At 46.9% G+C, this 25,020-nt stretch overlaps 1 protein-coding gene across 1 annotated transcript in view; it reads left to right on the top strand.

Annotated features, from left to right (window-relative positions):
- Nucleotides 1-25,020, top strand: part of RADX (RPA1 related single stranded DNA binding protein, X-linked) — a gene marked incomplete at its 3' end in the record, with an annotated part of 178,989 nt that overhangs the window by 96,593 nt on the left and 57,376 nt on the right. The window contains exon 8 of the mRNA XM_082264176.1: nucleotides 9,962-10,129. Coding sequence (XP_082120302.1) covers nucleotides 9,962-10,129 — 168 coding nt within the window. The remainder of the gene's footprint in view (nucleotides 1-9,961; nucleotides 10,130-25,020) is intronic.

Below are 25,020 nucleotides of genomic sequence, written 5' to 3'. Positions count from 1 at the left end.
CCTATTGAACTGGCCACTAGGGATATTGTTCTTCCATGTTGGATGGTGACAGCTGGAGTAATGAAGATAGGAGTTTCCCCCTGTGGGTTTGACGTGATTCCTAGTGATGATGGCATGATCATGATGAGATAAAACTAGGTCCAGGAAGACCAATTCCTTGGGGTCCAGAACATGGATGAAAGACAAATCCATGGTGGTGTTGCAGTGGGCCATGAAGGAGGAGAAGACATCAGGACCCCATCCCAAATCAATAGGACATCAGCAATATACCTGCCATAGAAAATTGGATGCCTGGCAAAAGGGTTGTTGGCCCAGACGTACTCCTCCTCCCAGTAGCCCATAGTTAAGTTGGTATAGCATGGGGTAAAATTAGCTCCCATCGCTGTGCCCTTGAGCTGGAGGTAGAACTGGTCCAAGAAAGTAAAATAGTTGTGGGTCAAACAAAATTTTCTTTTCTTTTTAATTTAAATGTTTTTATTTTCATTTTTGTCACAAGTTTATTTAATTAGGTATCTAACTATTTTTTTTTTATATTTGTGTGTGTGTGTGTGTGTGTGTGTGTGTGTGTGTGTGTATATATGTGTGTGTGTATGTATGTATGTATGTATGTATGTATGTATATATATATATATATATATATATATATATATATATATATATATATATATATATATATATATATATATATATATATATATATATATAAAATCTATCTATCTCCCTCCCCCCGTCCTGGGTTCTGTCCACTAATTTTTACCATTTGTCTGTCCAATCACGTATTCCACTTCTTATCGTGTTAGAGCATATGGACAGGTACATTTTAATCACTTTTTTTTTTTTTTTAAATACGCTTTTATTATATTTAATATGGTTCAATAGAATTCGATATGCCTTATATTATTGGCATCAGTAGCGCAATCACATTATGGTCATATAAACATATAGTATAACTTTTAAATACAATGGCCTATAAGCAATTAATTGCACATAGGAGAGTGGAGGAAACAATTTATCAAAAAAGTGTCAAAAGGGATCACCTTCTAAGCCTCAACCAGAGTGCTGGTCACCCCAAGGGAATTGGACACTCACCAGAGATATCTGCCCCCCCCCCCCCACTCTAATGAACAGAGCTTACTCACTTATTACAATGGCTCTTTATTCCGGGTCAGACATATCCTCTGCATCCAAATTGCATCCTTCCCAACAAGATACACATCCTCCTTCTCCTCAGTACCACACCGTCATCCACATGGGCATTTGTAAATAGAATAACAACCCCACTAGTGTGATACCGTTTATAAATAAAATCAGTCTTTATTTAGATTTTACAAAGTGTGCACTCACAAAACAAATGCTTGATTAAAGCCCATCAAGTCAAGTACATCAATCACATCAGGCTGGATGACTCCCGCAACCATCCCAGGTACTCACGACCTCTACATGCTGAAGGAGTAAACCACAGGGATGTCCGTTCGTCACCACAATGTACTTCTTGTTGCCATATGGTCAAACCCTGACATGTTTTGTAATTTCCTACTTTCTCAAAGGTTCCCTTGGGGTGACCAGCATTCTAGTGCAGGCTTAGGTGTTCCCATTTTATAGAACTGCACAAGTGGGACTTTTGGACTTTTTTCTCTCACCTTGAATTTGGAGTTGATCCAGATCTGGACTCTTCTTTGTGATGACACTTTTTTGAAAGATTGTTTCCTCCACATTACACTCTCCTGTGTGCAATTAATTGCTTATGGGCAATTGTATTTAAAAGTTATACTATATGTTTATATGACCATAATGTGATTGCGCTACTGATGCCAGTTTCTCTATTACGATTAGTTGGTGTTGCAATATTATTAGTTTTACTCTAAGTAGCAGCAATCCACCTTAAATTGGAAATTCAAGTGTGGTTATCCCAGATAGGTGGTCCGCTTTCTCTTTTGACCGCAGGGGACCATTACATGTCATTTTTTGTTTGGCACATTACATATGCCTTATATTATGCCTGTTTTAGTCAATGTATAGATGTGTATATAAGCGGGTGGTGAGGGGCTAATGATCCTTAAGGACACTGGAACCACTCCCCATCCTTGCTTTAAATGCTTCCGTTGCCATCTTCCTGTGACTTGACAAAGCGTATGCGCGCGAAACATGTTGTCACGGCAACGTTCTCCTCCATGCATTCAAAGCTGGTTCTACTCCTGGGTTAGAGACTTCTGCTCCGCTCTGCATTGCTATACATGTCACGCGCTGAGTGCCGGCTGGTCCGGCTCCGCTTTTGTGTTTCACAGCTTGCATTTACACTCTGGATGGTGTTCCAACTCACCCTAGTGATCGGATCTCCTCACCCAGTGGTCCCGAAGGTCATCACCCACCACCACCTATGTGATCCGCTTGGAACTATACTGGTTTGATTTCCTTTTATTGATTGTGTCCTACACGTTTTAACTATCAGTGGGCAAGAAAACAGCGCTCGCAAAAAAATCTATTTTGGTGATGTAACTATCAAAAATATGTGTTACCAGTGCTAATAGTAATTAAAGTGCAATAGTGCCAAATGCAACAATAATTTGTGCAAATGTATAGTGCGTTGACGCGTTTCACCCGCCTACAAGGGCGTTATCAAAGATAGGTCTTTAATAACGCCCTTGTAGACGGGTGAAACGCGTTAACACGCTTCCGGTCCCAGCAAACCAACAACGTCACTTCCTGGAGTCTGTGGAACGCACGCCGGCTGCGTTCCCGGAAGGATTGCGATTTTACCATCTCTCTCATACATGCGTGCTTTTTATCTTAATCTTGTAAGTATTCTATGAAGCAGATAATAAAATATACATATACGGGCCTCACTATGTCGGTCCATCTTTTCTTTTGAGCCGTCCAGAGGAAGGTGGTTTCACGGGGATTCTTTTGGAGGATTCTTATTCTGTGGTTCTACCATAAGGCTTATTTGACCTCCTATTAAGGTCTATCAGTCCTGCTGCCTGGAAGAAAGTTTTTTTTTATGGTGGTTCTTTGGAAGGAGTCCTGTCCTGGGGATTTACTATATGGCTCATTTGACCTTCCATGAAGGTCCATCAGTTCTGGTGAGTGGATTCCCAAAGGGACTTGAGCACCTTTGCACTATTTGGAGCACCATTTCACTTTGTCACCAGCACTTCAAGCACCATTTTTGCACTTTTATTGGACTGCACCTTGATACTTTATATTATAAATTTGTATAGCGTTATTAGACTTTTTACCAGTATTTGCACATGATATTCTAGTATTTTTGCAATTGTCTATTGATTTGCACAAATTATTGTTTTTTGCACTTTTATTGGACTGCACCTTGATACTTTATTTTACAAACCTGCACAACTCTATTTGATTTTTTATCAGTATTTGCACATGATACTTTAGTATTTTTGCAATTGCTTACTAATTTTCACAAATTATGGTTGCATTTGGCACTATTGCACGTTAATTATTATTAGCACTGGTAACACTTGATTTTTTGCGAGCGCTGTTTTCTTGGCCATTATCTCTCCTAAGTTTTACTCAGTGAACAGCAGCTGCGAAAAAAGTTATTTCTTTTAATTTTTTTTCCGAGCGTGGGTTTAAACTATTTACCATACATTCTAACTATTGCTGCTTGTCAATAAATGTGTTTTCATATCCATGGGCTGCTTTTACAGTACTTCATAATAACAACATCTGGACAATGAGATCAGTTGCACAATCGTAGCACCTCTAATAACTTTGAATGTGGCACAAGTAAATCGATTGATTGTACTGAACTGGAAAGACATTTGTGTAGCCCTAGCCCTATGGGAACCCTTGTTTCTCTTACGTCCTCCGACAGTCGCCGCCTCTTCATATTCGTCACATATGGGGTATTAGACTTTGCTCCGAAGGAGTAGCTAGGCAACAGAATATGTTAATAAAGCTTTTAACATATCCAACATATCCCACCCTCAAGGGGTGGTCCCCTCAGTCAATACCCTCCTACTTCCTGCAACCATATCTCAGTTTTAATGTCTAGCTTGTCAGGAGTGGCTGGCTCTCTCTGTGCTGGGACTTTATGTCCCAGACTCTTTCTTCTTTTTAATATTTTGTTTGAGTTTTTCTCTCTACCTTTACTTAGCTGTTGTTTTATCAGCGTTAGTTAGTTCTTCGGACGAAGAGGATCATGCGGACTGGGTCTCGGGCTGATCCCCCTGGTCGCAGGTCGTGGGTCAGTGGCTTCCCAGTCTGCCATCGAGCGTTCAGCCAGGTAACGCTCCTGGCATAGTGAACGACCCATCCCTGTTCGGTGCAGGGATGCTTGGTGAGGTGGCTACCTCACTGGACGCTGTGCGGTTTCTTAACCCACGTTCGGAGCGTCTTTTATGCGACTCTCCCTGCCTCATGTGTAGCGGCTTGTTCGCCTGTGCGGGTCCCCCACACCGTGGTGAGGTAAGTGTATTTATGTGGGGACCTGTCTGTCTGGAGAGGTGTCAGTCTGGGACTGTGTAACCTGTCTCTATGCACACTGTTTGTCTCCCTATCTCTCGGCTGCATGCTGTGGGCTGCAAGGGGGGGGGGGGAGTTGTGTGGCACTATGGGTGTCAGCATGATCAGTGTGGAAAGCTGTGTGCTGTGGGGCATGTTTTATGGCATGTTTGGGCACTTACAGCGATCGCTGCGGCGATCGGTTCTGTTTTTTTACATACAGACATGTGTGCATTACTGCACTGTGGAGCGACGGTTTCGGCGCCAAAAGACGCCATTTTGCCTGCCCTCGCTCCGGCCGCATGTTTTACATGCATGGCGGCCATTTTCTTGTAGCCTCCATAGGTTTACATAGAGCGCCCTAGCAGCATCACTTCCTCTTCCCAGGAACACCGATCGAGGCAGCAGCAGCGGCGAGGGTCTCCTCAGGTTTTATCCTTCTGTTTCTTGCTATCCATTGCCTGTGTTCAGTTTACATATCCCTGTGGGGGTCTCATTGTGCTTAGTGTGACGCGGTGGGCTGCGCTTGCCGCGCTTGCTGAAAGGGGCAGTTAACCCTTGGTTGTCTGGCATTACAGGGGCAATAGATTCTCAGGAGGGCAAATTTCCTACAGTATTGGTGGAAAGCCAGGGGACCGCTGCTTCCCCCCCAGGGGGGGATTTAGCCACTATTGTGGCTGGCCTTGCTGCTCAGGTGCAAATGCTGGTGGCTGCTCAATCTACCAAAAGGCCCAGAGTTGTGCTCTCCTCTGATTCTGAGGGTGAAGGTGATGGGGCTGTTCTAGCAGGGGCTTCCCTATCGGGGTCCCGCTCCTCTCTTGATCTAGTGGGGTCTGAGGTGGAGGCTGAAGTTGAGGGGGTTGATAATTCTCCCCCTGGCTCGCCTGAAGAGCTTGCAATCATGGATGAGTTGATTGCTTCTATTAAGCAAACGCTGCGTTTGCAGGACGAAGTGTGTCCCCCCGCTGCCTTGGCGGCTTATGGGACGCAGAGGAAACACAGGACGCCACAGGTTTTCCCCTGCAATGCTGATTTTCAGCGCGCTGTTAAGGATCAATGGCGCGATCTGAGCAAACCTTTTGCGGTACCAAGTAGATTCAAGCTGCGTTATCCTTTTTCACCTGCCACTGATGAAAGGTGGTGCGTGCCTCCACCAGTGGATCATGCGATTGCGGTTTTGAACAAGGCCACTGCGATTCCTGCAGAGGGTTCACCCATTTTCCGTGATGCCACAGATAGGAGACTGGAGTCTCTGGCCCGTCATACGTATTCTGTTACGGGTTCTATGCTTAAAGCTCTGTTTGCTTCTCTCATGGCGGCCCAGGCGATCGCAAGTTGGACGCAGATGCTTAGGCGCGTCTTGGTGGCCGACTCGGCCTCGCCGGCGACCCTGGATATGGTGGATCAGATCCACCAGGGTGTCATGTATCTGTGTGATGCGGACCTGGACCTGATTCCGTTGGCTGCACGGGTGCACAGTGTGGCGGTGTTGTCTCGCCGCCTGGTTTGGTTAAAATGTTGGTCGGTGGACCAATCTTCGCGTAAGACCTTAGCGAATCTGCCTTATGATGGGTCTCGCCTTTTTGGGGAGTCCCTGGATGTGTTGATTAAGGGAATCACCGGGGGTAAGAGCACTCTCTTGCCTCATTTCCCCAAGGCTAAGGGGGCTTCTGGGAAGAAGCATGCTAATTTTCGGCCCCCTCAGGGGTCCTTTCGTGCCTTTCGGCCGCACTACAAGGGCAAGCCGTTCAAAGGTCAAGGCTCTCAGAAGAAGCCCTGGTCTGGTAAGCAGAAGTCCGGCCAATCCGGACCTGCAGCCCATAACAGTTCGGCCTGAAGGGGCGCCCTCACCAAGTTTTGGGGTGGGGGGACGCTTGCTCGGTTTTCTTCAGCCCTGGTTGGCCCGTGTGCGGGACAGATGGGTTCAGGAAATCGTTCGGTCTGGTTACAAGATCGAGTTTCTCTCTCGGCCGGAGAGCAGATTTTTTCCTTCAAATCTTCAACTGTCTCCGGAGCGCCTGCGGGACCTACACCTGGCGGTGCAGGACCTGAGGGCTTAGGGAGTGGTGGTTCCGGTGCCTCATCGGGACAGATTTCGGGGGTTTTATTCAAACCTGTTCACCGTGCCCAGGAAGGAGGGCAAGGTTCGTCCGATTCTGGACTTGAAGGCTCTGAACTGCTCTGTGCGGGTTCGCAAGTTCCGCATGGAATCCCTGCGGTCGGTGGTGGCTGCCCTGGTTCCGGGGGAATTCATGGCCTCCATCGATTTGAGGGATGCGTATCTTCACATCCCCATCTTCGAGGGTCACCAGAGGTACCTTCGATTTGCCATTGCGGAGGATCACTACCAGTTCGTGGCGTTGCCTTTTGGCCTCGCCTCGGCTCCGCGGGTCTTCACCAAGGTGCTTGCACCGGTTCTGGCATTATTGAGGGCCCAGGGCATTTCTGTCCTGGGGTATCTGGACGACATTCTGGTTCGGTCTGCGACCAGCCAGGGTCTGGAGCAGGACCTGTCTGTCACGATGCAAACTCTGCAGGAGTTTGGTTGGACGATAAATTTTCCAAAGTCGGCACTGAGTCCGTCTGTTCGTCTTCCCTACCTGGGAATGATTTTGGACTCGGTGCAGGCGAAGGTCTTCCTGCCGGAAGACAAACTCAGAACTCTTCAGGAGGAAGTCAGGTCCCTCCGGGACGTTCCGCAATCGTCTCTACGGACGTGCATGAGATGTCTGGGATTGATGGTCTCGGCCTTCGAGGCGATTCCCTTCGCCCAGTTTCACACGCGGGGTCTCCAAGCGGAGATCCTGTCCAAGTGGGACGGGCGACCTCAATCCCTGGATCTTCAGATCTCGTTGAGTCATCGCACCAGAAAAGAACTTCTGTGGTGGCTCCAGTCCCCGATGGTGTCCGGGGGCAAGTCGTTTCGTCCTATCTCGTGGACGGTAATCACCACGGATGCCAGCCTGTCGGGCTGGGGTGGTGTTCTGGGCGTTCTGTCCGCCCAGGGAACTTGGTCGGAGGGGGAGTCCTCCCTTCCGATCAACATTCTGGAATTGCGTGCGATAAGTCTCTGTCTTCGTCGCTGGACGGACCGGCTGCAGGGCTGCCCGGTTCGGGTGCAGACGGACAATGCCACGGCGGTGGCCTACATCAACCACCAAGGGGGCACCAGGAGTGCCCGAGCGGCTCGGGAGGTGGCCGACATTCTGTCTTGGGCCGAGACTCATGTCCCGGCGATAACGGCGGTTCACATTCCGGGGGTGGAGAACTGGCAGGCGGACTATCTGAGTCGCCAGACCCTGGATCAGGGGGAATGGTCTCTCCACCCGGCTGTCTTCCAGATGTTGTGCGCGAAGTGGGGTCTTCCAGATGTGGACCTGTTCGCGTCACGTCTCAACAACAAGGTGAGGAGGTTCGTGGCACGGACGCGCGACCCTCGGGCAGACGCGTCGGACGCGTTAGTGGCCCCGTGGCATCAGTACAGACTGATGTATGCGTTTCCACCGATCCAGTTGCTGTCCAGGTTCCTTCGCAGGTTTCAATCGGAACGCAACACGGTGATTCTTGTGGCACCGGACTGGCCTCGCCGGTCCTGGTACGCAGACCTCGTGAATCTGGCGGTCGACGCCCCGTGGCGTCTGCCTCTTCGAGACGATCTACTGTCTCAAGGACCGATATACCATCCTGCTTTACAGTCGCTGGCTTTGACGGCCTGGCTGTTGAAACCGAGGTCCTGAAGGAGAGGGGTCTCTCTCCGGAGGTCGTTCATACTTTAATCAACGCGAGGAAGTCTTCCTCTGGGAAGGTTTACTACCGTACTTGGAAGGCCTATTTTGCCTGGTGTGAGTCCAGGGGGTTTTCACCCCGCACGTACTCGGTGTCCCGTGTGCTGTCTTTCCTTCAAGCGGGTGTTGATCAGCGCTTGGCGCTGGCTACGATAAAGGGTCAGGTGTCTGCTCTGGCCGTTCTGTTTCAACGTCCCGTGGCATCCAACCTTTTGGTTGGCACCTTTATTCAGGGTGTGCGGCATCTGGTTCCTCCTAGGAGGGATCCTCTGCCCCCTTGGGACTTGAATCTCGTGCTATCTGTGTTACAACGTGCTCCTTTTGAACAGATCAGGGAGATCTCGTTGTCTATGTTATCCAAAAAGGTCGCCTTTTTGGTGGCGATCACTTCGGCTCGCAGAGTGTCGGAACTGGCGGCTTTGTCCTGCAAGTCTCCGTACTTGGTTATTCATTTGGATAAGGTGGTCTTGCGACCTAATCCTTCCTTTCTTCCGAAACGTGTTTCGGAATTCCATCTTAATGAGGACATTGTCTTGCCTTCGTTGTGCACGAAGCCTAAACATCCACAGGAGGTGAGATTGCACTCTTTGGATGTTGTTCGGGCGATCAGGGTTTACCTTCGATCGACTGAGTCTTTTCGTAAAACGGACTCCTTGTTTGTTCTTCCAGAGGGTCCTCGGAAGGGCATGGCGGCTTCGGCCTCTACCATCGCTAAATGGATCAGACAGACCATTGAACAGGCCTATGCCTTGCAGGGGAAGGTTCCCCCTGTGCCTGTGAAGGCGCACTCTACTAGATCTCTGGTAACGTCTTGGGCCTGTCGTCATGGGGCTTCTGTAGCCCAGGTGTGTAAGGCGGCGACTTGGTCGACCGTGCACACTTTCACAAAATTCTACAAAGTAGATGTTCGGGCATCGGCGGATGCTTCCTTTGGCCGCAAGGTTCTTAGTGCGGCTGTTCCCTAGGGTCCCTTGTTGGGGACTCCTGGCTGTTGGGATAAGTTTTGTATCCCCTGGTTTTTGCCTTTTCCTGGGTTGTTGCTCCTGTTGAGCACTTGTTTTTTGCTGTTGCCCAGCTGGTTTCCTTCCTTTGGTAAGGTTCCTTTCTTGATGTGGAAACTGCGTTGCCTTTCGGCGCGGATGTGTTTCCCACCCCTCATGTTTGCACTGCTTTGGGACGTCCCCATATGTGACGAATATGAAGAGGCGGCGACTGTTGGAGGACGTAAGAGAAAACGGAATTTTTGTAAAATCTTACCTGTAAAATTCCTTTCTCTGAGTCCTCCGACAGTCGCCGCCCCCGCCCCTCTTTTGGGGTTTGGTTGTATACTCTACTGCTATTCCACTAAAACTGAGATATGGTTGCAGGAAGTAGGAGGGTATTGACTGAGGGGACCACCCCTTGAGGGTGGGATATGTTGGATATGTTAAAAGCTTTATTAACATATTCTGTTGCCTAGCTACTCCTTCGGAGCAAAGTCTAATACCCCATATGTGACGAATATGAAGAGGCGGCGACTGTCGGAGGACTCAGAGAAAGGAATTTTACAGGTAAGATTTTACAAAAATTCCGTTTTCTGCTGTAGACCAGAAGATGGACTAATCATCTCTCAGAATTTAGTGATGTATATGGTGTGTTATCCTGATGTCACAGTGTGTTATCCGAATGATTACACAAGTTTGCAGTGATTATGATGCGTTCTCTTTCAGATTATCATAAAGGTCAGCCCTATACAAGTGATGACAAAGTAAAAGATTTTATTAAATGGATGAAAACTCAGCATGAAGCTGATGTCAAAAGAAAAATCACCATTGGGGGATATCATCCATACCCACAGACACCAGCAACATTTGCTAAGTATTGTAGTGATAATAAAGGTTTGTTTTCAAACTGCACATTTTAACTACCTTTTCTCACTTTAGATAGTCATCCTTTTACATAATTTGTAAGGTTTAGTTCACACAGGTGATAAATTTAAAAAATGGATGGTTCAACTGCTTTATCGCACCCCTGACTGCCAAATTTTTTATTTTTTTTGATACTTTCATGTACCTGTACGTCGGCTTGAAGAAGTGGTTGTACCGATTTTGTTAGAGCCGGCAGTCGGCTTTCTGGTGATGACGACAACCAATGCGGCGCAGCAGCTGCCCAGCTGTTATCACAGGGAGGGGTCAGAGTCCCACACGAAGCCGGATTCAGCTTCAATCGTGTTTCCGATAAAGTAACCTGGAAGCGACTTCACTTCGATTTACTCAGCTGTTAATGGCACTGATTTTAAAAAAAAAAGTGACCATATTCAGAAATGTCAACTTTGGCGTTTTTTAATCTTTTAAGTAAAAAGAAGGGTTTTGGGGTCTTTTAGACCCCAGATCCCTCCATAAAGAGTACCTGTCACTGCCTATTACTGTCACACAAGGGATGTTTACATTCCTTGTGACAGTAATAAGTGATCTTATTTTATTTGTTTTTAAAGGAACAGTAAAGAAATATAGAAAATTAAAATGGGGGGGGGGGGGGGGATGTTTTTAAAGTGTGCTCGCGGACCAAAGAAAACGCATACGTAAGTCACACCTGCAAATGTAAACTATATTCAAATCACATATGTGAGGTATCGCAGTAATCCTAGCAAAAGACCTAAGATTTAAGTGCCATAGTTTGTCGCCATTCAACCAGTGTGCGCAATTTTAGAGACCAATATATTTATTTTGTTCATTGACGGAAACTGCTTCTGATCTTCATAACCATCGGTTATACTGCCCCCTACAGGAGTTGGACACTAGACAGAATCTGGCTACGCCTATGAGCAGTCCCGAGAGGTATACTCCCTCTCCCTGCTATATAGGTACCCAGTTTTTTTTCCTGCCAAGTCAGGAGTAAGGACCTAGTTCTTTGCTGGTATCTCTGGTCCTGGCAATTTTTTTCGTAGATAGGAATTTTCTCTCCTGGCTTTTTTCCTGTGAGATCTACAATCAACTGCCGGACTGGGTGACGGGCACGATAATCGAAATCTGCACTAGGTCGGCAGCAACATAGCCCCGCTGGACAGGGGCTGGCCTGCGAGTTAAACGCCTTGTGAGGTTTCATACGACCGGGTCTCGGCCCGTGGCGCAGCGTTCCTCCTGGTCGACAGCCCCACATTTCGATGGAGAGGAGTTCTGTCTGGAGCTGTGCCCACCCGGTTCCTGGTATGGTGAGCAGCTGTCCCCCCTTTCCCCCTGGAGGGGTTTGGGGTGGACATGGGCCCATCCTTGGAACAGTTGGACCCCCAGGTTCCCCTCCTTCCCGTCATTCCCCCCCCCCTTTTATCTTTCAACCATCCTACCCTTACCACCCCCCCCCCCTCCAGTTATGCTGGGGCTGTTTGGGTGGTCTGGTCCACCTCCTGGGGTGGGGGCATGGCTCTATACTGCCGGTGGGGGCTGAGGAGGTGCACCGCTGGCGACTGGACGATCAGCTTGGGGGGGTTGTACCTGGTGGGGGTTCCTGCAAGGGCCCCCCATCCTGCCTTGGTATGTCCTTCAGGCCTAGGGATCCCTCTTGGGTCCCTGGAAGCCTCGTAGTGCTGCCATTTTGTTGCAGCCTGTGTTTCTATGCACGGCGGCCATTTTTTATTGGTTTGCCATTGAAAAAAAGTGGCAGCCATGACAGTGAAGCCTTGTGGGTGGCAATTTTGGTGGTGGGAGCTCTTCCTCGTTCCCTGGTTCTAACTCCTGGATCCTTTTCACTTCCTGATCGCTGTACGTGGAGTGCAGCTTATCCTGGTGGTTGCAGGTGCCAGTTTCTGCTGGGGTTCTCTCCCTTTCTGCGGATTGCTTGGTGCTTTGTGCCTGGTGACCGGATGGTGCTGCCATTGTGGTTGGGGTTTGTCCCTTGCAGTGTTTTTACACCTTTTTTGTGAGTTCCCCTGGTGACTCATGGAGTCTTTGGAGCACATCTCCCCACCTGATCCCCTCTCTGAGGCTGCAACCATTCATTGATGCACTGACGGCCGTCCTGGAGTCTTTTGTGTCCTTAGTGGAGGTGGCTTTTGGGTGACAGGCTAGCAAAAAAAGCCCCCTGCCTCATCTGTCTCATGAGATCCTGAATCTGATTTGGCTGCCACTGACGTGGGTCACCCTGCTGGGTCTGCAACCACGCGCCCAGAATCCTCTGATAGTGAGGATGATTTCTCCCACATCTGCGACCACACCCGAAAAGGCGCTGGTGGACGCACTGATTGTATCTGTGCGTGAGACATTGAAGGTGGAGGACGCAGCTGCGACGGAGGTGCAGGTTCCCTTTTTGGGACTTAAAAGCCCTCCAGAGCGGCAAAGAGGTTTCCTTTCCCGGCTTATTTAGACAAAATTGCTGCTAAAGAGTCAAGGAAGATCTACTATTGTAGGTGGAAGACGTACATTGGGTGGTGTGAGACTCTTGAAGTTCATCCTTTTTCCTTCTCGGTGGCTCGGATCTTCAACGGGGTTTTAACAGAAATTGGCCAGGAGTACCATCAAGGGCCAGGTGTCGGCTTTGGTCTTCTTCCAACACCCCTTGGCTTCACACTCCCTGCTGCGCACCTTTTCTTCAGTGTGTCTAACATTTGGTTCCTCCAGTGCAGTCTCCGTTGCCGCCTTGGGGCCTCAATTTAGTGCTTTCGGTAATCTAGAAGCCTCCTTTTTGAGAATCTTCGGGAGATTCCTTTGCTTACACTGTCTCAGAAGGTGGCTTTTTTGTGGCTATCACCTCTGCATGCAGGTTATCGGAACTGGCGTTATCCTGTTGTTCACCTTACCTGGTGATTCAGAGATAAGGTGGATATTCGCCCCTTGTCCATCGTTCTACCAAAGGTTGTCTCTGATTTTCATTTGAATGAAGACATTGCATTGCCTTCCCTGTGTCCCAGGCCTAAGCAGCCTTGGATGTGGTCCGGGCAATTGGGGTGTACCTGGCAGCTACAGAGTCAGACTCACTATTTGTGCTCACGGATGGGTCTCGGAAAAGTTTGTCCACTTTCTCTGCGACCATTTCCAGATGGATCAGACAGACAATGATTCAGACCTAGATGTTGGTGTGAAGGCGCCTGGTTCCTGGTAAAACTACACTTAAAAATGACCTGCTGCCCCTTTTAAGTGGGCAACAACACAGTGGGCGCTGCTGCTTGTGTATTTATTTGGTAATAATAATGTAGTGTGTAACGTGACAATGTGCAGAAAGTGCTAGGATATCTAAAAGATAAAAGTGTAGTGCATATATCTAAAAATATGCTTGTATACGGATGCATGCCATATACATCAAGCCAAAAGGTGATTGCACACAAATACTTGATATAACTGAATATAATAGAATACAAATCTAAAGTGCATCAAGTGATTCAAAATGTGAAATAAGTGCGTGCAATTGTTAATACACCTGAATAAATAAATCAATATAAAATACAAATAGAAGTTGCATTGAATATTCCCATAGTGAATGAGTCCGTGCAGAAATGACAACTATAAATGTGCCCTCTGTGAGATATCCACCTCGTGAGTGGTGATAAATATATGTGCTCACCAAATGGAAGCAGGTCACTCAGACCTATCGTGCTTGATAATTAATCCCGAACACACAGGATAGACAATTCTCTCCTCCTAAGATAGGACCTCAGGATCCCTCATATGGTAGGTATAAGTGGGAGACAAGAATCCAAATCTAGTGTAAAATTGCCTTTTATTGAAAAAATAAGGGTGGTCTGAGCATCGCCCGGAAACTTTTTAGCCAGTGACATCACTTCCTCTAGCGATGGAACGCATGCCGGCCGCTGCCACGCTACCCATTACCAGGGAGATTTCTCTGCTTTACGGGAACGTGTACACTACAGCTTTGGCTATTCTTCCAGTGCCAGGATGGCACTGTAATATGTAAGCACCCACTTTTTATTCCATGATTTTTCATTAAAAGGCAATAAGAGATGAGAGGGGTGGTCTTGGTCTTCCAGAAAAAAAAAAAAATTCCAGATGGGGATCATCTGCATTGCTGCAGAAAGAAGGAAATTTAATCGACTCCCCTGAACCCGGGAGCATACACAAGAGTGCAATCTCTGGAGAAGGTGTCAAGGATTTATTATATAATTTATTATAAATGGGGAAAAAACTTGAGACAAAAAGGGTCGTATTCCACTACATTCCCACCAGATATGGATGTAGGTGCCCTCAGCAGTATCCCATCTCCAACAGGTGGGTGGTATCGCCAGGAAGAAATATCATGTAGGGGGTGGAGATCTCTGTACCATCTGGGTAGGAGTTTTAAATTATTTTCCTTTGCATAACGGATATAAATTTGTGGGTAAAATGGAAAGAAGTCTGGCAGTCGGTAATTGAGTTCTTTGCCCAGATCCGCGGACCACCGTCTGGTGTATGTAGCTAGAGGAGTGTGTAATAAAGCGTGCAAGATTTTTTATAAATTGAGGAGATGCCTGGATGTTCCAGAGAGAGAGCATAACTTTTCATTTTCAGTTAAAGGTCTATGAATTTGGGTAGAGGTAAATAAGTTGGTACAAAAAGAGGACAAATGAAGCAAAGTAAGCCAATCACCCCACCCACAGGGACAACATGCCCCCCATTATGAGGGTGTATGAAAGTGTGTGCCACAGGCATAGTATGGGGAAAAGGGACCCACTGAGGGCGAACCCATACCCTGTGGGAAGGAAGAAAGGATTGTCCAACAAGGAGATAAGGGGAAATGGATCAGAGGACAATAGGTACCAGTCCCTCTTATACCATAAAATGTAATGCAGCGTGGGTTAGAAGGGAAACCGAGGTAGGTTTGTTGAAATCTCGTTTGTGACCCCAAGGAAGAGCTCTGAGATCTATAGGGGAAAGGTCCTGTTCAGCCATAGAAGAAGCCTATTGAAAGGGATGGGGAAACCATTCCAGCGTATGCGCCAACACAGCTGCTTTGTGATCGTATTCATAATCCGGTAACCCCACACCCCCTTGAAGTTTAGGAAGAGTAAGTTGTTTTTCATAAGCAGGATAAGCCCGGTTCCATACGAAGCCTATCGATAAGTAGCGTAAAGAGACGTAAAATTGTTTGGGGACAGCAATGGGAACCGTCTGGAATAGGTAAAGTACTTTAGGGAGGGTGTCCTTCTTTAAAGTATTTTTGCGGCCAAACCATGGCAGTGGGGATGAACTCCAGAAGTCCCAAGTCCTTCTGAATGCGGGTTAACATGGGCGCATGGTTTAAAGCATAGAGATCAAAAAAGATTGGAAGGAATGGTAATGCCTAGATAGGACTGCATTGGAAGGAAAAATCAGGGCGTAAATGAGTAAGTGGTAAGTATATAATAGGGCTTCAGTTTTTAAATATTTAATTTAAAATTGCCGAATACACAAAACCTATGGAATTCATGTAGTAACGAGGGTAAAGTAGTATGGGGGTATGTACGTATGTATGTATATATGTGTGTGTGTGCATATATATATATATATATATATATATATATATATATAATATACATACTTACATACATACATGTGGATGGATATATATATACACATGCAGATCGTCCCCATAAAGGGAAAGTTTGCTTGCAATTTAGGGAGGGAGTTTGTATACCAACAATGGAGTCATTCTGTCTCCTAGAGCAAGCCAAATGTTCCATAACCAAAACTAAAAGTAAGGGAGTCAATGGGCAGCCCTGTTCTGTCCCATTGGAAATAGAAAATGCTTCAGAAGATGAACCATTAACCAGTACAGATGCTGAGGGCCGAGAATAAAGTGACATGACCTTGGTGATGTCTGTCCAATGCCAAGCTGTTCCAGGGATAGACGAAGGAACTGCCAGTTCACCCGGTGAAATGCTTTTTCAGTGTCAAGCAAGAGAAGGCAGGCTTTCAGTTTGTTTTTAAATCTAAGAGAGAAGATGGCTAGTTTTTGTGGTATTGTCTCTGGCCTCCTGTCCAGAGACCAAGCCTACCTGGTCCTTGTGTATAATTGCAGGTAGGTGGGGAGATAGGCGAATGGCCAAGACTTTAGCAAAGAGTTTTATGTCCAAATTGAGGAAGGTGATAACTGCTACATTGGTAGGATGGAGATATTAGCGGATAGTAGGTCTTTGGGAAGTGGGAGTCATTGACCGAATTGAAAGCTGATGTCTGTAAGGGAGCAAGAAGTGGAGCACTGGTCTTATAGAATCTAGGTGTGAAGCCATCTGAGCCAGAACATTTACCCAATTCCAAATCTTTGATGGCGCCTAGAACCTCTGGTTCAGAGAGGGGGTTATCTAGGTCTAACATGTCTTGTGTCTCAATAGTTGGTAACGCGGTTTCCGATTTAGGTCACCATGTGCGATGGTGGGGACAGAGTCTGTGGCGCTGTGGGGGGTGAGGGTAAGGTATACACTGCTCAAAAAAATGAAGGGAACACTTTTTTTTTAATCATAGTATAGCATCAAGTTAATTAAACTCATGGGATATTGATCTGGTCAGTAAAGTAGCAGAGGGGGTTGTTAATCAGTTTCAGCTGCTTTGGTGTTAATGAATTTAATAGGAGCACTAGATAGGCAACAATGAGATGACCCCCCCCCCCCATTGGCATTTGACGTTGAACAACACAATTGGCAGGTCCAGATGAGAGCAGGTTCACCCTGAGAACATGGGCCAGGCGTGAAAGAGCCTGGAGAAGCCTTGGAGAATGTTATGCTGCCTGTAACACCATTCAGCATGACCAGTTTGGTGGTGGGTCTGGGGAGGCATATCCATGGAGGGGGACACAGACCTCTACAATTGCACGCTGACTGAAATTAGGTATCAGGATGAAATCCTTGGACTCATTGTCAGACTCTACGCTGGTGCCGTGGGTCCTGGGTTTCTCCTGGTGCACGACAATGCCCGGCCTTATGTGGCGAGAGTATGCAGTCAGTTACTGGAGGATGAAAGAATTGATACCATTGAATGACCCCCCACGCTTGCCTTTTCTAAATCCAATATAACACTTTTGGGACATTGTTTCAGTCCATCTGATGCCACCAGGTTGCCCTGGTCCAGATCTGGGAGGAAATACCCCAGGACACCATCCATCCTTTCATTAGGAGCATGCCCTGACAACAAGCATGTGGGGGGCAATACAAACTACTGAGTACCATTTTTTGTTGAGTTGCTGCAATAAAAAATTTCAGGAAAATGCACTGCTGCATTTTTTTCACTTTGATTTTTGGGGTGTCTTTGAATTCAGCCCTCTGTAGGTTGTTAATTTTCCTTTCCTTCAAAAGGATGTGGAATTCTTTCGCTCCTAACACATTACCCAGTCCATGTCAGTATACATATCCAGCATTTTTTCCCCCATTGAGATCTAATGTGTTTTCAATAGGGATGCACCGAATATTCGGCGGCCGAACATTATTCGGCCGAAAATAGAGAAAATAGCACTTTCGGTGTTCGGCCGAATAAGTCAAAAGGCCGAATAATTTTGAGCCGAACAATGTCAGCTTCCGCCCTGACCGCTCACCTTCCTCATTGCGGCTCGCGGCTCCCTTCTCACACGCCGCCGGTGTCCTGTCCGGCCGCGAGTAGGGGGTGTGACGTCACGCGCGCGTCCCGCCCCCTGCTCCTGACTGCGGCTCCTTCACACTAGGTCCACGCCCCGCCCCCCTGTTCTGTAATGATCCTCTGCTATGATCTCTGTAATGATCCTCTGCTATGATCTCTGTAATGATCCTCTGCTATGATCTCTGAAATGATCCTATGTAGTGATCCTCTTCTATGATCTCTGTAATGATCCTCTGTAATGATCTGCTATGGTCCTCTATTATGATCTATGTAATTGTCCTCTGCTATGATCCTCTGCAGTGACCTTCTGCTATGATCTCTGTAATAATCCTCTGCTATTATCTCTGTAGTGATCCTCTGTAGTGATCTGCTGTGGTTCTCTATTATGATCTATGTAAATGTCCTCTGCAGTAACCCTCTGCTATAATGTATGTAATGATCCTCTGTAGCTTCCGCCCTGACCGCTCACCTTCCTCATTGCGGCTCGCGGCTCCCTTCTCACACGCTGCCGGTGTCCTGTCCGGCTGCGAGTAGGGGGTGTGACGTCAAGCGCGCGTCCCGCCCCCTGCTCCTGACTGCGGCTCCTTCACACTAGGTCCACGCCCCGCCCCCCTGTTCGCGGCAAAATAAATGGAAAAAATGTGAAACACCACGTTCGGTATTCGGCCTTCGGCCAAGCATTTCATTATTATTCGGCTTCGGCCAAGAATTTCATTTCGGTGCATCCCTAGTTTTCAAAGTGTTCCTTCAATTTTTTGGAGCAGTGTATAATTGGGAATAGTACTGCTGTAGGGCTGCTGAGATGCCTTGAGTTTTACAAATTTGCTTGTTCTGAGGGTCATGGATGGGGCTGTGGGGTGGGCGTAGGTGAAGGACCCTTGCTAGGTGCTGGCCACATTTATTGGCTAGAGAAAAGTAATGATTGCGGGCCTTGTCCCGAGCTATAAGGGAGTGTGACTCAAGAAATTGAAGTAGGTAACATCTTGCTTTAGATAGATATACATGAGTAGACGGATTTAAACTTTGTTTGAGTGGTTTCAAGAGCGGCTATGGTAGAAAGTAAATTAATCATTTCCAGGGTATGCGTTTTCTTTAGGCAGGCGTATCACACATTTCGACGCCTCCGATTGGGCCAATGTCATCAGACCGATGATCCAGCACAAAGTTCTTAATGGCTTATTTGACGTCAGAGATGTAGGTAGAGCCCTTGAGTAAGTTATCGTTCAATCGCCAGAAGAAGCCCTTACGGGGTGTGGGCAATCGAGCAAAACTTATGTTTACCAGAGCATGATCCAACCATAATAGATTATGTAATGAGGATTGAATAGGTAGAGTGTGAAAGTTTGATGTTTGTTAGGATGGAGTGTGGAACAGAGGACTTACCAGACGATGTGTCTGCGGATGGGGCCAAGGCAAAGCACCGCCCAAGATTAAACAGGGGCCACCAAAAAATGTCAATCTGTCAAGGACTGTAGATAAGAATCTGCCTTGGACCCGATTAGGGCCATAAACATTCGCTGCTGTAAAAATGGAGGCTTTGGATTTTAATTTTAAAAAAGTGAAACGGCCAGAGGGATCAATCAATGTATCCAGGACCTGTGGGTCAAAAGATTTGTGAAATACTACAGACAACCCACTGGTCTTAGCCTGTGGGTTTGTACTAGGATACCAGGAACAGTAGTGACTACGGATAGCAGGGACATTGTCACTGCAGTAATGGGTTTCCTGTAAGATCAAAATTTTAGTCTGCTGTTTATGGAAGTGATTCAGTATCCGACAAGGGGGGAGAGAGAGCAGTGCCAATCTCAGTGCAGCAAGTATATAAAGGCAATTTATTGTAATATAAACACTCACAATGTAGTGTGATGTAAGCATGGAATGCATGGGGCAGGCTGTGGTGGTGGAGTCCTGGTGGCAAACAGATGTCCTGTGTCTCCCAGCGTTCTGGCCGTGCCGGTGGAGTCCGGAGCTCCAGGTGTGGGAAGGAGAATAGGAAGCGATGTCGTCTCCGGTGGTCTTGAGTGGCAGCGATGGGTGTTCTGGCGCGCATTCTGAGCATGCATGCTCCTTCATCAGGACCCCCGGGTGACCATTGCAGTTGTGGTTATATGGATACAGCGAAGCAGGTGGGTTGGGAAGGGAACATGCTAATCCCGCCCACCTCTTACTAAGCAAAAAAGCCACATCGTGCTGTCAAGAATGGTCCCGGGGATGGACACATAATAAAAATGGATAACCTAAAATAATTTTTGAACTAACCGCATTGGTAAAGATATAGGTCAGAACGGCCAGAACGCTTGACCTGCAGACAAGTCCTCGGCTGCATGAAGGGGCATCCTCACCCAAGTGTGGGGTGGGGGGAACTTCTTCAATTCTTTCAGGAACCCTGGACCTCCTTGATTCTGGACAAATGGGTTCACAAACTGATCCAATTAGGATACAAGAACGAATTCCGGTCTCGTCCGTTGGATGCCAAGAACCTGTCCTATCTTCAATTATCCCCAGTCCAGTTAAGGGACTTGCGAGGGGCGGTACACAACTTGCTGTCGCAAGGAGTGATTGTGTCCCACTCAGCAACGTGTTCAGGGGTTTTTTTTTTTTTCAAACCCATTTGCCATGCCCAGAAAAGAAGGCAAGGTGCGTCCCATCTTGGATCTCAAGGTCCTGAACCGCTTTGTACGGGTTTGGAGGTTTCGGATAGAGTCCATCTGCATCAGGCCGATTTCTTAGCCTCCATAGATATCAAGGTCGCATATCTACACATCCCTATCTACGCTGGACACCAGCAGTTTCTTCGCTTTGCAGTAGCTGAGGAGCATTATCAATTTGTGTCATTACCCTTTAGTCTTGCCTCCGTTTCCAGAGTGTTTACCAAGGTACTAGGACCGGTATTAGCACTGCTGCGCCGATAGGGGGGTTGCGGTACTGGGGTACCTGGACGATCTCCAGTTGAGAGCGGACTCTCAGCTTTGTTGGGGGATCTGACGATTACGGTTGGAACATCAATTTCAAGAAATCCACATTGACTCCAGTTCTGAGACTGGATTATCTGGGCTTGACTCTGGATTCAGCCTTGGCGAGGGTTTTTCTTCCTCCGGACAAGCTGCAAAAGTTGCGGGGGGCGATTCAGTTGTTGGACAACAATCTGTCCTCTCTACGAGTTTGCATGCGCACCTTGGGTCTGATGGTATAGACCTTTGAGGCGGTTCCATTGCAAAGGGCCTTTGCAAAGGGAGATTCTTGTAAAATGGAACAAGGATCCAAAGTCCTTGGATTCTGTGATTCGATTGAGCCACAACACAATCTGCTCTGTTGTGGTGAATTCAGTCTCCAGCACTGTGCCAGGGCAAGTCCTTCTGTTGTTTTGGACAGTGGTAACCACGGACGTCAGCTTGTCGGCCTGGGGCGGGGTGCTGGGGAAGCTCTGTGCCCACTGCCCAGGGTACCTGGACAATGGAAGAGTCAAACTTCTAATAAATGTTTTGAAGCTCAGAGCAATAAAGCTTTGTGTCATTGGACGACTCGCTTGCAAGGTTTTCTGGTTTGGATTCAATCCAGTGTTTAATTTTGGCAGCAAATTTCAATTTAGATTTAGTCTTAGTCTTAGGACTAAAATGCCATTTTAGTTTTAGTCCCATTTTAGTCTTCTGCAAGTGTTTTTAGTTTTAGTCGTATTTAGTCGACTAAAACATCTTACATTTTAGTCGACTAAAACATCTTACATTTTAGCCGACTAAAACTTGTTTTAGTCATCTAAATGGTCAGGTCAGAGAGGAGGCCTGTAATGCTGCTGCCTGCAGTCAGTGCAGTGAGTGCACACAGTGCTGCTCAGAGTGCTGGATGGGGGTCTCAGGTTTACAGGTGGTCTCTGGTTTGACTCTGAACTGAAGTTGTTGAACAGGATGTGCTGGGGAGGGCCTCATATGCACGCACACAGTCCTGGATGGATGGCGGAATCGGATGCCAGTGGTGACTGGTCTGAGGGGACTCAGGGAGGCAGTAATAGCTGGCTTGGCTGTTAACTCACAGTGAGTGTTCTGCTCTGGATGTGGTGGTGGCCTGGTGCCAGTGCCGTGTGATGAGTCGGGCCTGGCTGTAGTGCTGCAGTGCTCTGGTGAGGTCAGGTGACTGGTCTTGAGTCCACTCTCTTGTAGCAGTCCACTCCTCACATCGGACGTCACGCGGCACGCCACGGCAGACGCCACACAGGCGAAACTCAGTGAAAACCGGAAGTTGGGTAAACATCCCTGTCTCTCATTCACCTTTAGCTTTCGTTCGTTAACGAAAACGGATTTGATTTTCGTCATAGTTGTCGTCATTTGACGAAAATGTGCTATACTTTGCGTCTCGTTTTCGTCAGTTGAAAAATGCCGGTGACTAAAACGTTTTAGTTGACTAAATTAACACTGCTGTAAACTCCATTGGCTGTAATGTCATTGCACATATTACCTGAATATATTACCAACATTAAATATTAGGGAAAATTATAAGAAAAGCCTTTTTCTTAATTGTTTAGTTTTCAGCAGCTTAGTAGATGCTCCTTACTTATGCATATGCATTGGTGCAATACATGTTTAAACTTTAATGTGCTATTATTACAGGCTCTGGATGTAATTGTGTTGCCGATATAGAATTTGCCAGCAGGGGAGTGTTAATTTTGATGATGTCAATTTACTTAGTTTTAGTTATAGTCTTATGACTAAAATGCCATTTTAGTTTTAGTCGTATTTTAGTCATCTGAATTGTTTTAGTCGTATTTTAGTCAACTAAAATTGTGTTAATTTAGTAGACAAAAACGTTTTAGTCGATGAAATTAACACTGATTCAATCAGACAGCGCCACAATGTGGTTTACACCAATCACCAGGGGGGCACCAAGAGTGTCTTGGCCAAGGAGGTGGGCGAGATTCTGGCCTGGACGGAAAGCTTTGTTCCAGCCCTCTCTGCTGTACACATTCCAGGTGTGGAAAACTGGCAGTCGTCAGGCGTTGGATCAAGGGGAGTGTTCGGTGGGGTACTCCCGAGGTTGATCGGTTTGCCTCTTGCCTCAAGAATAGGCAGAAATTCATAGCCAGGGCTTGAGATCCTCTGTCCAACGCCACAGACGCACAGGTGGCTCCTTGGGGTCTGTATTGGCTGATTTATGCATTTTCCCACATTGAAACTCTTGCCGAGGTAGGATAGAGGTGGAAAACATTCTGGTCATTCTGGTGGCTCCAGACTGGCCTCGTCTGTCTTGGTACCACAGACCTTATAAGGCTGATCACTGATACCCCTTGGAGACTTCCTCTCGGGAAGATCTGCTGTCTCAAGGTCCGATCTTCCATCCTGCTTTACAGTGGCTGGCTTTAACGACATGGCTGTTGAAATCCAGGTTTAAAGAGAGAGGGGTCTTTCTGACTCTGTGATTCCTACACTTTTGAAGGCTAAGAAGCCAACTTCTAGGAAGATCTACCATCGTATGTGGAAATCATACATTTCATGGTGTGAATCGCTGAAGGTGCACCCTCGCTTGTTTTAGATCGCTAGGGTGCAGGTGTAACGGAACTGCAACCCACACTGTATTTGTGGACTTCCGTCAGTATATGGCTTCCTCCCAGTCGTGAACATAGATATCAGATTTTCCCAGCCGCCCCCATACAAAGCAAGCCGACAACTTAGCTTATATACGTTTTGGAACCTTCCTCTCCTATATTGAACAGTTTCACCCTCCATTTATACACACATGAGCACATCCCCCTCCTGATCAAATTACCCCATCAGGTCAGGAGTTGCCTGATTACATTATATGCAGATGAAAATGTATACAGAAATAGAATTAACCTGAACTAAGTATCTAGCCATCTGGACAGAATACACATCCTATCTCATTACACAAAGGGAGAGCCTGTCTCTGACATTGAAGTTCAATACACATTAGCATAAGTGTAAACCCTGACCCCATTTGAAGCAATCCATACCATTACGTATCTGTCTTTTACTCCCATTGATGGTGAGTACCGTCACAGCAGGGCTTTGGCCTTTTTGCAGAAAGGGGTTGAACAGCGGTTGGCTTTGGATACTATCCAAGGCCAAGTTTCGGCTTTGCCTATATATTTTCAACGCCCGTTAGCCACGCATGTCCTAATCTGGCCTTTTATCCAGGGAGTGCACCATATGGCTCCTCCAAGGCGATTCCGTTACCTCAGTGGGATCTAAATTTGGTGTTCTCTGTTCAAAAGCCTCCTTTTCATAAAATTTGGGAGATTTCGCTACTTTATTTGTCTCAGAAGGATGCCTTCGCGGTGGCGATCACTTCTGAATTGATAGCTTTGTCTTGCTGCTCACCTTATCTGGTGGTACACAAGGATAAGGTGGTACTTCAACCTAATCAGTCGTTCCTTCCTAAGGTGGTTTCTGATTTTCATCTGAGTGAAGACATTGTGTTACCTTCACTTTGCCCTAAACCTCAGCATCCTAAGGAGTATTCCTTACATTCTTTGGATGTGGTTAGGGCGGTCAGGGTTTATTTAGAGACCACTAAGTCCTTTAGAAGATCAGACCCTCTTTTTGTTCTTACTGATGGACCTCCTAAGGGTTTGGCGGCATCTGCTGCGACCATTTCCAGATGGATTAGGCAGACGGTGGTACAGGCCTATTCACTGAGGGGTCAGGTTCCTCCTTTCCCAGTGAAGGCTCATTCTACAAGATCGCTGAGTGCCTCCTGGGCTTTTCGCCATCAGGCGTTGGTGCTACAAGTTTGCAAGGTGGCAACTTGATCGTCTGTTCATACATTTACAAAATTCTACAAGGTAGATGCGTTGGCATCCGCGGATGCTTCTTTTGGCCACAAGGTTTTGCAGGCTGCAGTTTAAAAAAGAACTCGGTTTAGTTTCTCTTTTGAGGGTTCAATTTTTTCCTGGGGAGCTCCAGTTGTTGCTGGTTGAGCTCCATTTTACCTGGTTGGTTAAGTTTAGCCATTGGGGACTTAAATTTTTGTTTCTGCATTGTTTCCCACCCCTCATTATACTGCTTTGGGACATCCCTATGAGTCATGATGATATGGAGCTGCGTCTGTAGATGAAAGAGAAAACTGGATTTTTTTAAGAACTTACCATAAAATTCTTTTCTCTTAAGTTCATTGACAGACGCAGCACCCGCCCCTCCTACTTCTGAGGTATGGGTTTTTTTTGTCTTCTTAACACTGCTCGCAACTAAACTGTTTGATAGCAGAGTCTGAGAATTTATGCCTGCAGGGAAAGCCCCCATAGGCATGGTTAC

The sequence above is a fragment of the Pelophylax lessonae genome, assembly GCF_965119305.1.
Source record: "Pelophylax lessonae genome assembly, chromosome: 7".
NCBI lineage: Eukaryota > Metazoa > Chordata > Amphibia > Anura > Ranidae > Pelophylax > Pelophylax lessonae.
Note: the sequence above shows the minus strand (reverse complement) of the source record. Positions and strands in the feature narration are given on the sequence as shown.